Consider the following 13764-nt stretch of genomic DNA (forward strand, 5'->3'; position numbering starts at 1 on the left):
ATATGGGACTTTGAACAGTTATCTGAAGTCTATGACTTGGAAAATTGGTAACTACACTGCAATGCTCATTTCTGTTTGCAAACTTTGTAAACATATCAAACAGAAATGAATAAATAGTGTATTACTGAATTATAAGTGGGGATGGGTGGCATTCACTAGCCCGAGAATACCCTCCACATGCAAGCCTCTTCACCAACCATACATCAGTACACATTTATCGAGTCAGTAATGTCCCATTATGCAAAATTATATGGGGAAATCACGAAAATTTCATTGTTAAGATGCTTAACAACCCCCCTTTTTTATTGTAAATTTTCCATTTACCATGAAATTTACTGTTTTGTACAACATAAATCAAGGTAAATTTATTGTAGACGTAACAATATAAATCATTGTTAAGACAATAATTTTCGTCTTATTGTTACATTGTTTTTTATTGTATTTTTGTTGTTATTTTTTTTCGGGTTGTCTTCCGGATTTTCGATCAAAATAACAGCATTTCGATATTTTGCTGAAGAAACTGCTCGTCTTTATGTTAGCCTTTATAAATGGTATCCAATGTCAGCCTCTGTCCATAAGGTTTTAATCCACGGATCGCAAGCAATCCATATTGCATTGCTTCCAATTGGTATGTTAAGCGAGGAGGCTCAGGAAGCCAGAAATAAAGACTTCAGAAAATTTCGGGAACGATACAGTCGCAAAACATGTCGAAAGGACACTATGGAGGACGTTGGAGGATGGACATTTTAAACCAGCAGTTTTAAGTCTCCTAGTAATCTATTAATGCATCTATTGCATTCATCAATAACATCTTATCTTGTTTTACACACAAAGCAAAAGTTCAACAAATTTTAAAGAATTTACCATATGCAACATTCAAATGATGTTATATGAAAATGCCTGCAGTTGCCTGTTGAACAGTGGTCGTTACTTTACCCAACAAGGTCTACACTAATCACTGTAAAAAAAATTGGCTGCTACTTTTTGCTATATTTAGAGTAATTGACATTTTTATACATCACTTTTTTGAGACATTTATGTTAATAACTTTATAATAAGGCATGATATATAAAGTAATGGGTATTTATTGGATGAGTCAAACCTTTTTGTTAATTATCAGGGTATAAAACTTATACATTTGACGTATATAGGTGAAAAAAAGGAAAAATGCAATTTTAGAGGTTAGTTTTCCTAATTGCCCAATATCTCGCTTAATGTGAGTAATAGAGTTTCGATGTTTTCGACAACATTTCTCAACACATCAAATTACACAACTTTGCTGTAAAAACCATTCGGCTAGGATGCTCCGTTCAAAAGATAGACTCGAGCGCCACCTATGTGGCGTAAAAATGAACTAATATGAAACATTCAAAAGATGGCGCTTTTAGTATTGAGCAACTTTGTAGAACATTGTATTGCTGTAGAAAGTAAATCAACGGCGCTAGAGGTTTTGGCCACACGAATGGCTTCGCTGCCCCACAGTGCACCGGTCCAACAGGCTCGACGTAGCTGCCCTTCCTGAGCACACGATGAATGCGACCGACGGAGAACTGTAGTCGAGCGAGGTTGGAACGAGACTTCTCCTTTCCCTCTTTTGTTGAGCTCAGGCAATTCCTTCGCCGCGTGATTCTATGCCAAAGGCAGCCAGCAGCTAGTCTAGGGCATCAATACCAACAGGATCGACTGACGGTAGATGAGGCTTTCTTTTTATTTCAATAAAGTTATCAATTAAGAATTCGCATCATTATGTTCAACTTTACATTGCTTCTTAAGTTTATTTTTATTTTATAGTGTATAGTGCATTACACATAGTTTGTGTTACTATTAGTGTTCTACAATCTCAGATGATATGTTCCCAATCAATAAAATTCAATATTATTTTTCTGTTGTCTAAATGTCATAATAATCATTTTCTAAATGTTACAATCACATATACAGATGGTGATAATTTAGCTAATACCTACTATACTCGATCGATTGAGTTTAAATGAGACATTGAAAGATTTGAATTTCACAATTTTCCCTGAAAAAACGTTTAATTAGCTAGTATAGTGCTGACACGACACCAATTTGTTCGAATAAATTGAGAAATTAATCATTAAGTCTGTATTCTGCCATTCCGTTGCTATAACACTGAAAGTTTCTAAAACGAACGCACTGGAACGAAGGTGACGTTCAAAAGGATACGTTTTTCCAGCCATCAAGTAGTTTCGTGATTTTTGTCATACTAAAAATGGTGAAACAACATAGTAGTTGTTAGTACAGACTTAATAGTTAACTATTTTATCCATGACATAAACATAAGCATTAATAAGCAAACAGTGTTTATCATTTAATAAAAGTTATGTAACCAATCTATCTTCTGAATATGCAAGTTTATAATTCTATTTAGAATTTTCATAGCAGCTGAATAGACATATAAATCATAATATTGGAGGCCAATAAAAAATCATAACAAAATACATAATTTCAATTGAAATGCTATAGTACACTAAGTTTGGCATTCATTGAGATGATTTGTAGTTTACTGGAGATACTTGCTTTGCCTTGTGAAGGATGTTTAAAATGTTTCATTCATCATATATTGTATCTGAAACGGTAGAAGTAAAATTGGTTAATTTTAATGTTTTTTTTTAAGAATCGAAGAAAAATTTAGGTATCACGAAATTTTTTGCGAAAATAATCCATAGGATAATCTCGTTTTATTTTTGGATGGTAATGCTAAACGCTCACTGGTGTGGCGGAATTTTGGCATCATCTAACATGTCAAAACATCATGTCAAAGTCGTGTATCGCGCAGCTGACGTCGAAATGATGTTTCGGCATACTATACACAAAGTTTTTTTTCGCCGAATCACAGCAAAACAATTGTCGAGATGGGCACCGCTGAGTGCTCGGTAACCATCTCGGAAACCAAACAGTAAATTTGCCGAGGATCTCGGTAATCATAAAATTTACGATAGTCAATTTTTGCCTTAAACCTCAGTAAAAATATTAACTGATTGCTCGGCAAAAGCATCCCTACGGTAAAAAAAATTCTGAATCTTGGCATTTTTTTAAAAGTTCTGTCTACTTGCGTTAATGAAAAACAAAAAATAGTTGCAAAATAAGAAACACTGCAATGGGAGCATCATTCTGAATATTTATTAAAATCCATAAAAATAAGCTCTGAGTTTAAAAATGTCAACATGGTTCATTCATTTTTATGATCATTTTGGATCTACAGAGCTTCCTTCCGGATATGGGTTTTAGTTGGATCCGACGGAATGATAAACTTCAACTCGATGATCTGAAATTATGAAAAAAAAAAAAATAAAACAGAGAATGAGTAAATAAAAAATAAAATACAATACTGGCGATACAATTGTTGTTATTGTGTACTTACGAAAAAGATCGTAGATCCTTACGTTCTTCTTTTGCACTTGAACCAGAAATTGATTCATTCTTGGTGGTTGTTACGTTAGAGGTCTTCTTCTTTTTCTTCTTCTTTCCTTTATTTAACGTCGGTCTCTGTTCCGCAATCTAGTGCCAATCACCGACGGACATCGATTGCCATCCATTGATGGCAATCGAATGTGCAGGAAGGCAGCTTCCACACCTGCGTAGGATATCGCACCCATTAAAAACACACATATGGGCCGGGACCAACGGCTTTACTTCCCTTCCTAAGGAAGACGTGACCAGAGATTTTTATGCCTCAGAAAAATCCCACCGACCTCGGCTGGGATTGAACCCAGACGCATTGGGGTGAGAAAGCAGTCACGCTTACCACTACACCACCGGCGCCGGCTATCACACTGAACATAAGCAAAGAGAGAAATGTTCAACACCTTGAAATGTATTAACTTTGGTTTCTTATACGCAATAATAAACACGTTTCGTAAAATCAATCGAGTTTCCGTATTTTTCTACGCGGTTGAAGGTTCCCTGCGATCGTTTCTCTGCTTTGGCCATACTTTAACCGACAGGTTATTGGCCCAGTATCGGAATTTGCGGAATCGGTTCGGTATCGGTAGTGAAAAGACGGATTTTGTTTGTTGTCTTCGGCTGGTGCAAAAACGGTGAGGTGTGGAGTTGTTACCCGCCGGAAAGTTGCTGGATGTGACCGGAATGGCAGATGAATTCTCAATCATCAAGCTCGGGAACAGGAACTATGGAACATGGAAGTTCCAAATGGACATTTTTTTGACCAGGGAGGAATTTTGGCACACGGTGGACGAAGTTAAACCGGAACCGGGGACGGAAGCTTGGCGGAAGGTGGATAAAAAGGCAAGAGCCACAATTGGTCTATGCATCGAGCAGAGCCAGTATCCGCTCATCAAAAATTGCACATCAGCGAGAGCGGTATGGGATGCATTAAAGGCGTACCATGAAAAATCGACAATAACGTCCCAGTTGTCGTTGCTGATCCGACTTTGTGATTCGAAGCTCGGGGAATCCGGAGACGTCAAAAAGCACCTTCTGAAAATAGATACGCTTCGATAAGTTGGAAAATGCTGGCCTGGACTTGCAGGAAAAGCTGAAAATCGCCATGGTTTTAAGAAGCCGTACCATTTTTTGGCATCGGCTTTAGAGGCTCGACCAGACGATGATATCACCATAGAGCTGGTTCGTTCGAAGCTCATAGATGAATACCATAAGCGAATGGAGTGGAGTGGAAAGTCATCGTCGAAGGAACAGGTGCTCAAGACGCAGAAGGCGAACACGGAAAAAGTCTGCTATTTCTGCAGGAAACCCGGACACTTCGATGAATGTGGATGGAGGCAAGTCTTCTGGAAGCAAACTGGCAGCCTAGAAGCAGCAAACGAAGGCAAAGCAAGCGACGGATAAGGATAAAGTTGCTACAGTGTTTCTGGTGCAAGAAAAAAGTGAATCCACTAGTTTGGCAAAAAGAAAAAGTGCGTGGACAGTCGACAGCGGTGTGTCGTGCCATATCACCTGCGACAAGCGGATTTTTGATGAGTTGGTTGCGTCGTCGAACGTGCAGGTGTCGATGACCAACGGAAACAGTGCACGGTCAGGCGGTTTTGGCAGCGGGTGCGTTAGAGGCGTCACGGGAGCAGGAAGTCCGATCAAGACAGAGCTCCGAAAGGTTCTCTATGTACCTGGCTTGGACATTGGGCTGTTGTCCGTCAGCGAAATAGTGGTCTAAGGCCATAGCACAGACAAACAGACAAAACACTCACAAGTTGTTCATCGAACAAGCATTTAACGGACAATTTAAATGTATCGTAGTTGGTAGTACCGCCACCTGTGGGCGCGCATAGTCAATTCCCTTGCGTTTGACGTTTACACACTACCGCCATCTGTTCAGTGTAGTGCCCACCACAGTGTACTCAACAGATGGCGGTAATGTTTTAGCGACGATGTTTTACAGTGAGAAATATTCAATGTGTTATGTCTGTTTGTCTGTGGCTATAGTGTTTTGTTCAAGCGTGACAGTGTCGAAGTTATTGACCAGTCGAACAAGATCATTGCTCTAGGTGGACGAAGCGGTGATTTATACGAGTTAAGGCAGTCCGAGTGTGCAGCCGTGGCAAAACAAAAGAACCACACTACTAGCTGCCAGCATACGTGGCATCGACACCTCGGACATCGGCATCCCTCGGTGTTTGACAGGATCAAGAACGAGTAGCTTGTACTAGAATGAAGATGGTCGACTGCGGGGTAAGAGTCGTGTGTGAGCCTTGCCTGGAAGGAAAAATGACGCGCTTACCATTCCCGCAGCAGTCGGTATGGAAAAGCACACAGCCACTGGATTTGATTTATACGGACTTGTATGGTCCTATGAGCAACACGACAGTCGGAGGGTGGAAGTACTTTATGACCTTTATCGACGATTACAGTCGATATCTCGTCTTGTATTTGCTTAAAAATAAGTTCGGACGAAAGCCGCGGATCATTCGTTCCGATCGCGGTAGTGAATTCGTGAAAAATGAGCTGAAGCAGTTCTACAGCGACGAAGGTATAGAAATGCAGCTGACAGCAGGCTACCCCCCGGAACAAAATGGTATTGCCGAGCGGTGTAACCGTTGTTTGCAAGAGATGGCAATGTGCCTGCTTGTCGATGCTGGCATACAGAAGCAGTACTGGGGAGAGGCAATCGTTACTGCTGCATACATCCAGAATCGTGTACCAAGCCGTACCATGGATAAAACTCCTTTCGAGTAATGCAGTGGCCACAAATCAAACATCAGCCATCTGAAAGTGTTTGGTTGTCAGGCCTTTGTTCATGTCCCGCCGTAAAGCATAGCAAGATTTTTTTTTTTCCTTTGGTTTGTTTTTTCCGTCGATCTTGTTTTCCGTGCTGAGCACCAATGCTACCGACGTGCAGGAAGGCAGCTCCCACACCTGGACCCTACCTATCGACCCATCAACTCATGAACCGGGGACCAACGGCTTTACTTCCCATCCGAAGGAAGGCGTGATCAGAGATGTTATGCCTCAGAACATCCCGGCGGCGCCGACTGGGATTGTACCCAGGCCTGCTGGGGTGAGAGGTAATCACGCATACCACTACACCACCGACGCCGTTAAGCATAGCAAGCTTGAGAGTAAGACGAAGAAGCTTACCTTCGTTGGCGGATCCAAGGCCTACCGATTTCTAGACAAGTAGACGAACAAGATTACCGTCAGTCGGGACGCAAAGGGGTGAGGAGCGAGTTCCGGAACAAGCGGAGCAGTTGCTGTTTGATTTGAAGACAGAGCCACCGGATGTAAAGCTGGATGACAACAGCAAGTGGAGGTCGAGCCAAGGCTAACCGGAAGCGGCGCTGATTGGAGTCTCCAGGAAGAACCATCATTTCACGGTTTGAGCGACACTGATACAACCAATCAGGAGTACTTTGATCTGCATGAAGACACAAGCGTTGAAGAACCACGACGCGGTCGACTTCTGGTGCGCTGCCGAAGCGTATGGAGGATTACGTTGTTGGCGTGGCGTGACTTAGTGAGAGTGAACCAAAAGACTAAAGGGTGTCCACGATGAAATTGCCACACACAAAATTGATTCGCAAAATTCGAGTTTTCATCCGATTGCCATCAAATTTTCAGGGATTGAGAAATAACTATTAAACTTCATTTTACCATTTTACTCGTATTTTATTTACAGTCCATACGCAAATGCCCGCACCTTGGCCTTAACCCCGGCCATAAGATTCTGCACAACCTGTGAATCAACCGTTTTTTGCATGTAAACCCATATTTTCTTCAGTTCCTCGACTGTCTTCACTACCTTAGGTCGTTTAAGAAGGTGCTGCTTCATAATCGCCCAGTACTTCTCGATGGGGCGGAGCTCCGGAGTGTTGGGAGGGTTGAACATTTTCGGCACGAAATTGACCTTATTGTCCGCATACCACTTCAGCACGTCCTTGGAGTAGTGGCATGAGGCCAAATCCGGCCAGAAGATTGTTGGGACGTTGTGGGCCTTCAGGAGAGGAAGCAGCCGCTTCTGGAGGCACTCTTTTATGTACACCTGTCCGTTCATCGTGTCCTGGGTCACGAAAGGTGCACTCCGCTTCCCGCGCGTGCAGATGGCTTGCCAAACCAGGAATTTCTTCGCAAATTTGGACATCTTCTGAGTGCGGACATGCTCCGGAACGCTGAACTTATCCTTGGCCGTGAAAAACAGGTTGCCGGGGATCTGTTTGAAGTCGGCCTTCACATATGTTTCGTCGTCCATGATGCAGCATTCAACTTTCGTCAGCATGTTGAGGTACAACTTCCTGGCACGGGTTTTGGCTGACTTGTTCTGCTTCTCGTCGCGATTAGGGGCCTTTTGTACCTTGAACGTTCGAAGCCCAGCCTTAGTTTTGGCCTTCTGGACAAAACTTCGGCTTAGGTGCAGCTTCTTAGCCACATCCCTAACGGAGGCGTTCGGATTTCGGTTGAAGGCCCCAACTACGCGGTTGTGATTTTTGGTGTTGTACGGAATACTTTTTCCTTCACTTCTGGGCTTCCGATCGGTGGTCAACCGTTCCTCGAACCGCTTAATCACTCGCGACACCGTGGAATTCGCGATTCCCAACGTTTTAGCGATGGAACGATGCGAGAGATCCTTGTTCTCGTGATGAATGCGCAAGATTTTATCACGCACGAGCTGTTCTTTCGACTCCATTTCCGCGAGTTTTGATCATAGGACTTTAAAACTTGCAGGATGTAAATAATGCACTATGAACTAAATCCACCCAAATTTTCATTAAATTCTACCCAACGGTTAAAAAGTTAGAGCAATTTTATAGTGTGGCAATTTCATCGTGGACACCCTTTACAAGGAAGTGATCAGCAGTGTCAACAGAACGGAGTGGGTCGGAGCCATGGACGAGGAATACCAGTCACTTTTATCCAAAGGTACATGGTCCCTCGTGCCGTTGCCTACGGGGAGACAAGCGATAGGCTCAAGGAGAAGAAGGACTCGCGTGGGTAGACGGTGCGATTCAAAGTATTGGTATTGGTAATGGCGAATTTTATAGTTTATTTCGCCGTGCTGTGATAAATATTCGATTAATTAAGGGTGAAATTGTGCTTGTGCCGCAGTAGAATTGATCCTACGAGTGCCCCTTAGTGATAATTTATTGGATAAGTAGGAGAACGGTTGCTGCTGCAGCTGTTTCTCGTTCAGTTGTGTTTTTTTTCCTTCGCCCGTTAAGCTAATTTAGTAAGCTGCGGCTTTGTAAATTTCTGCTTTCGTTCGTTTTTACTTGTGTCTCTGTAGTGTTCATGTAAAGTTTATGTGTATAGGTGATATATATGGCTGAGTGTTCAATATGTAATTTGGGGATTTTGGTAAGTGATTTGCCGGTTATCTGTGTCGGTAAGTGTGCTCGTGTATTTCATTGCAAGTGTACTACACTTACGCGGACTCAGGCAAAGCTTATCACAGATAATGCAAATGTTCTATTCAAGTGTAGTAATTGACTGTCAGATCAGAGTTGTGACGAGCAGAATGTATCGGTTTCGGATACAAAAATGATGGGGGAAGCAATTAAGCAATTGTCTTCTGTTGCTGACTCTATCACTGGTATACGAAACAACGTTGCTGCTCAAATAGACAACGCGTTGAGAATTGGCATGGAAAAAATGCAACTAAATTTGAAAGTTTCTTTAAGTTGCTTTGAAAAATTAATTAGTGAGAAATGGAACACGATGACTAGTTCATGTTTAGAAATTAGTACGGAAAAGAAATTAGCTGCAACGAATGTTGCATTTAGGACGGTTCATTCTGAATCGGACCGAAATCCCAGACGCAAAAAACGTAAATTTCAAAATAGTAACAACGACTGATGATGTTTTTCAAGAAAATGCGAGTTTTGCGGATGTTGTAAAAAGATCTAGTCGTGCTAGTACAAGTACAAATAAAAATATTAGTAATAGTAACAAACCGAATAATCGTAAGACTCGTACGGTCATTGCGATTAAACCGAAAGAATCCAAACAAGCTTGCGAAGATACTCGTAAGTTTTTGAAAACACGATTAGATCCAAAAACACAAAATCAGTAATTTTAGGAATGGTAAAGATGGCTCTATTATTGTTGAATGTGCAACAGGAGCTAATCTAAATGATGTAAAAACTGGTATTGAAAGCAATCTGGGTGAAAAATATAGTGCTGTTGTCCTACTTTGGTGCCAAGATTGAAAATAGTGGGCATGAGCGATCAGTATTCCTCCGATGTCTTCATTGACTACTTAAAAAGTCATAATGAAGACATCGCTATTAATGATGTAAAAGTAGTGAACGTGTTTGAAAATCCACGCTTCACTTATAACAAGTTTAGTGTTGTAATTGAAGCCGATGTCGATACGTATAAATGTTTGTTATATGCGAAAAAAGTAAATGTAGGATATGATCGGTGCTCGATAGTTCCCGCGATTAATGTGTTGAGATGCTTCAAATGTGGAGATTTTGGGCACAAGAGCATGGATTGCAAAAATTGTGAGAGATGCTCTAGGTGCAGCCAACCACACAAAATGTCGAAGTGTACGCCAACTGTATTTTTTTTTCCCTTTGTTTGTTTTTCCGTCGATCTTGTTTTCCATGCTGAGCACCAATGCTACCGACGTGCCAGGAAGGCAGCTCCCACACCTGGACCCTACCTATCGACCCATCAACTCATGAACCGGGGACCAACGGCTTTACTTCCCATCCGAAGGAAGGCGTGATCAGAGATGTTATGCCTTAGAACATCCCGGTGGCACCGACTGGGATTGAACCCAGGCCTGCTGGGGTGAGAGGTAATCACGCTTACCACTACACCACCGGCGCCGTTACGTCAACGGTGTTGAAATGTATTAATTGTTTGAAAATGAATAAAAAACGTAAAATGAACTAGGACGTCAACCATGCCGCATTTTGCTCAGATTGTTTGCTCTATAAAAGACTTTTTGATCAGAAGAAAAGCAGCTTGCGTTTCAATAAATAGCAGCCAAGTTTCAGGAATCTGAATCAATTCGATTTTTTGTATTTTAATATTGCGGGGTTGTCAACAAACTACGTAGCATTACGTCAGATTGTTGAGGAAAAACGTCCTCTTCTAGTTTTATTATCTGAAACTGACATTGTAGAAACTGAAGCTTTTGATCAGTATAATATTACGGGATATAGGGGAAATGCAGGTAATGTCGGCCTAAGTGTCCCTAATTTGGGCCCATACATAAATTCACCAATCGACTACATTTTCAATAGCAACCACAAATATCCATTAGTAACGTCCCAATAATGCGTTCATCTAGGTAAAATTGATAAATAGCAGATTTTTAGCAATAGGCCCAATCTTAGATCCATAGGCCAACATTAGAGACATTTCCCCTATTGTTGCTGCTTGTTTATCACATTCTAGACACACTGGCGGTGTTGCTATTTATGTCAAAGAATCTGTTCAATTCAACCTTCGTACCAACGAAGTTATTGATGGCAACTGGTTCTTGGGCATTCCAGTTGTACGGGGCATGAAGATGGGTAATTATGGTGTTTTGTATCATTCTCCCAGTTCTAGTGACCAGCGTTTTGTTGAAGTTTTAGAGAACTGGCTCGAGATATTCCTTGATTCTAGTAAATTAAATATTTTAGCTGGTGATTCTAATATTAGTTGGCGTGATAACCATAATTCGAATCATTTGAAGCGTTTAGCCTAGTATACAGATCGAAGCGAAACGAAATTTGAAGCACGCGAAAAATAATGAAATTTCGCTAGCGAAAAAGGTTGGGAAAAAATGTGTGTGGAACATTTTCCAGTTTCCTTTTTTCGCAGTTTACAGTTCATGTGAAACGAAATCGATCAGTTTACACCTCCGGTGAAGTGAAATTCTGACAGATACGCTCTCCCGAAACGTCAACTTTTCGCGAGCGCTGCATGCGCGAAAAAAAAATATAAACGTAAGCGAAAAAGATGCGATCCACAACATTAGATTTCGCTGGATTGTATCTGTTTACAGTTCAAAGCAAAGTGAAAAATTTTCCAATTGCGTTTTTCACGCAGGTGAAAAATTTAGTATTTTGTATGAGATTTTCGCTTCGCTTCGATCTCTATACAGGCCTTTAGGACGGAATTGAAACTCGTAGGACGAATTTAGAATCAAGAAGCAGTATTAGATTTGGATCAATATCTCAACAATTTGTTACTCTTTATCAAATCAAAAGATATGAATGGAAAGGTGAATAAATTTAGAAGTCATCTTTGAAAGAAATATTCCATTTTTTGTTCAAAACCCGGTCAAAAAAGAGAGGTAAAGTGCGGGTTGTGCTTAGTAGGACGGAAATTAGATCAAAAGCCCTAGCTGTCAAATTTTATTTTGGGAATAATCCTCCAAAATTACTTTTCCGTTTTCTTTTCAACTGCGTACCAGGCTTTAAACGGAAACGAGACAAATGGTACAACAAGTTTTGTAGATCAGATAATGACAATCATTGGACTAGATACACAATCGCGCGTAATAAGTATTCACAATCGATAAAGAAAACTCGTTGTGAATATGTACAAAGGAAGATTGATCAGCATCAAAACAACAGCAAAGAGTTATTGAAAATTTTGAAATCTTTATTAAAACCTAGTAATTGCAAACCGCGATTCATATCTTTTAATGGCACATTAGAATAGTCAGAACAAGTAATTGCAGCTAAGTTTAATGATTATTTTGTAGACAGTGTTTCATTGATTAATCAATCCATTGAATTGGTCGATGAACCTGACAAAATAAAACAGCCAGTTAATAATAGTTGTAGATTTGAAGTTTTTCACCAATTACATTAGATGAACTTAGAGTTATTTGTTTTTTTTTTTTTTTGATCATGATGCATGATGTTTTTTTTTGAAAATAATGCGTTTGATTTTGAGATGCAATAGATTCACTTCCTCAACTTTTATGTTAAACACCTTTCAATGGTTGTCGATGAAACAAAGAATTGTATATTTATGGTGTTCATTTTTGAAGCAGTTAACGGTTTACTTACTACTTAAGGGACCTGTGTACCACCAGCGGTGCATAGGGCCAACGTGAAAGACTTCCCTCCTGGGCGGCTGCTCGCTTTTGCCTTGACCTGGGCCCAGTGCAAAAGCCTCAAATTCCAATATCAATCTGAGTAAGAAATTAACCAGTAATAGACCCCCATACGGTAGGAGAAAATACACAACTTAACAGCAGCAGTGACAATGTCGCACATTTCCGGGGTCAGTTGTTTATAAACAGTTGCTACTGCGTCGTCAGCGATGCACGCTGGCTTAACTCGGTGCTTCGCGATAGGTCAAAGTAAACATTAAACAGTAAACATCTTACATAGCCGTTCCTACCGCGGGGAGCATCAATTCTTGTAAAAAAGCAGACACCGATTTTCCAAGAGAAAAACTATCTGTTTCGATTTATATGTACATACTGGAGAAAAAATATTGTGTAGAGTTTAAGTAACAAATTCATGTATAAAAGGTTTCGAAGAATAAAGAATCGGGGCAGTTGTTCTGATGAGTTATTATTCGAGGACGAGCACAGTTCCAACCTCAGGATACAGTAGAAATGGAATTGCACTGTCATTCATTTAACGAAAAAAGAAAGACCACGCGAGTGGTTGCTCTACGTTGGGCGCTTCAAAGCGGGAGTGAAACATGGATGCGCAACGGAGTTGGGCGCTTCATCTGGTGACAGCGGTCAGATTCCTATCGACTTGCTTAATTTCCTTACTGAGGCTCCGCCGCCATGAGCCCCTGGGTCTGCCTCTGCTGCAATGTCCTGCCGGATTCCAATCCAGCGCTTGCTTGCAGATTTCGTTTCCGCCCCGTCGAAGTGTGTGGCCGACCCACCTCCACTTTTGCTCTCGAATTTCTGTTGCTATCGGCTTCTGATGACATCGACGATGGAGCTCGGCATTCGAGATCCAGTTGTGAGGCCACCAGGGACGAATTATATACCGCAGGCATCGGTTGATGAAGACCTGCAGCTTTTGAGTGTTCTCCGCTGATACACACCACGTCTCGCTGGCGTATAACAACACAGATTTCACGTTCGAGTTGAAAATTCGGATTTTGGTGCGTTGACTTATCTGGTTGGATCTCCATACGTTTCGTAAACTCTCAATGGCAGCCCTAGCCTTCTTGATTCGTGCACCTATGTCGCTCTTGGTCCCGCCATCCGACGCTATTTGGCTGCCAAGATATTGGAAACTTTCGACCTTCTCCACTGCTTGTCCCGTTACCGTAAAGTTGGAAGGGTTGCCCGTGTTGATATCCAACGATTTGGTCTTGTTGACGTTGATGGTGAGACCCGCCGCAGAGGAGCGT

At 41.3% G+C, this 13764-nt stretch overlaps 1 protein-coding gene across 3 annotated transcripts in view; it reads right to left on the minus strand.

The window, feature by feature from the left end:
• Positions 1-1759: 1759 nt before the first annotated feature.
• Tk (Tachykinin) overlaps positions 1760-13764 on the minus strand; it is a 239578-nt gene continuing 227573 nt past the window's right edge. For all 3 annotated transcript variants that reach the window (XM_065239660.1, XM_065239657.1, XM_065239658.1), the window contains one exon: positions 1760-2590. In XM_065239660.1, the coding sequence (XP_065095732.1) occupies positions 2561-2590 (30 nt within the window). In that variant the 3' untranslated portion in view covers positions 1760-2560. The remainder of the gene's footprint in view (positions 2591-13764) is intronic.

Source organism: Ochlerotatus camptorhynchus, unplaced genomic scaffold (genome assembly GCF_037179485.1).
Source record: "Ochlerotatus camptorhynchus isolate MF236.1 unplaced genomic scaffold, CSIRO-AGI_Acam_v1.1 ptg000061l, whole genome shotgun sequence".
Lineage (NCBI taxonomy): Eukaryota > Metazoa > Arthropoda > Insecta > Diptera > Culicidae > Ochlerotatus > Ochlerotatus camptorhynchus.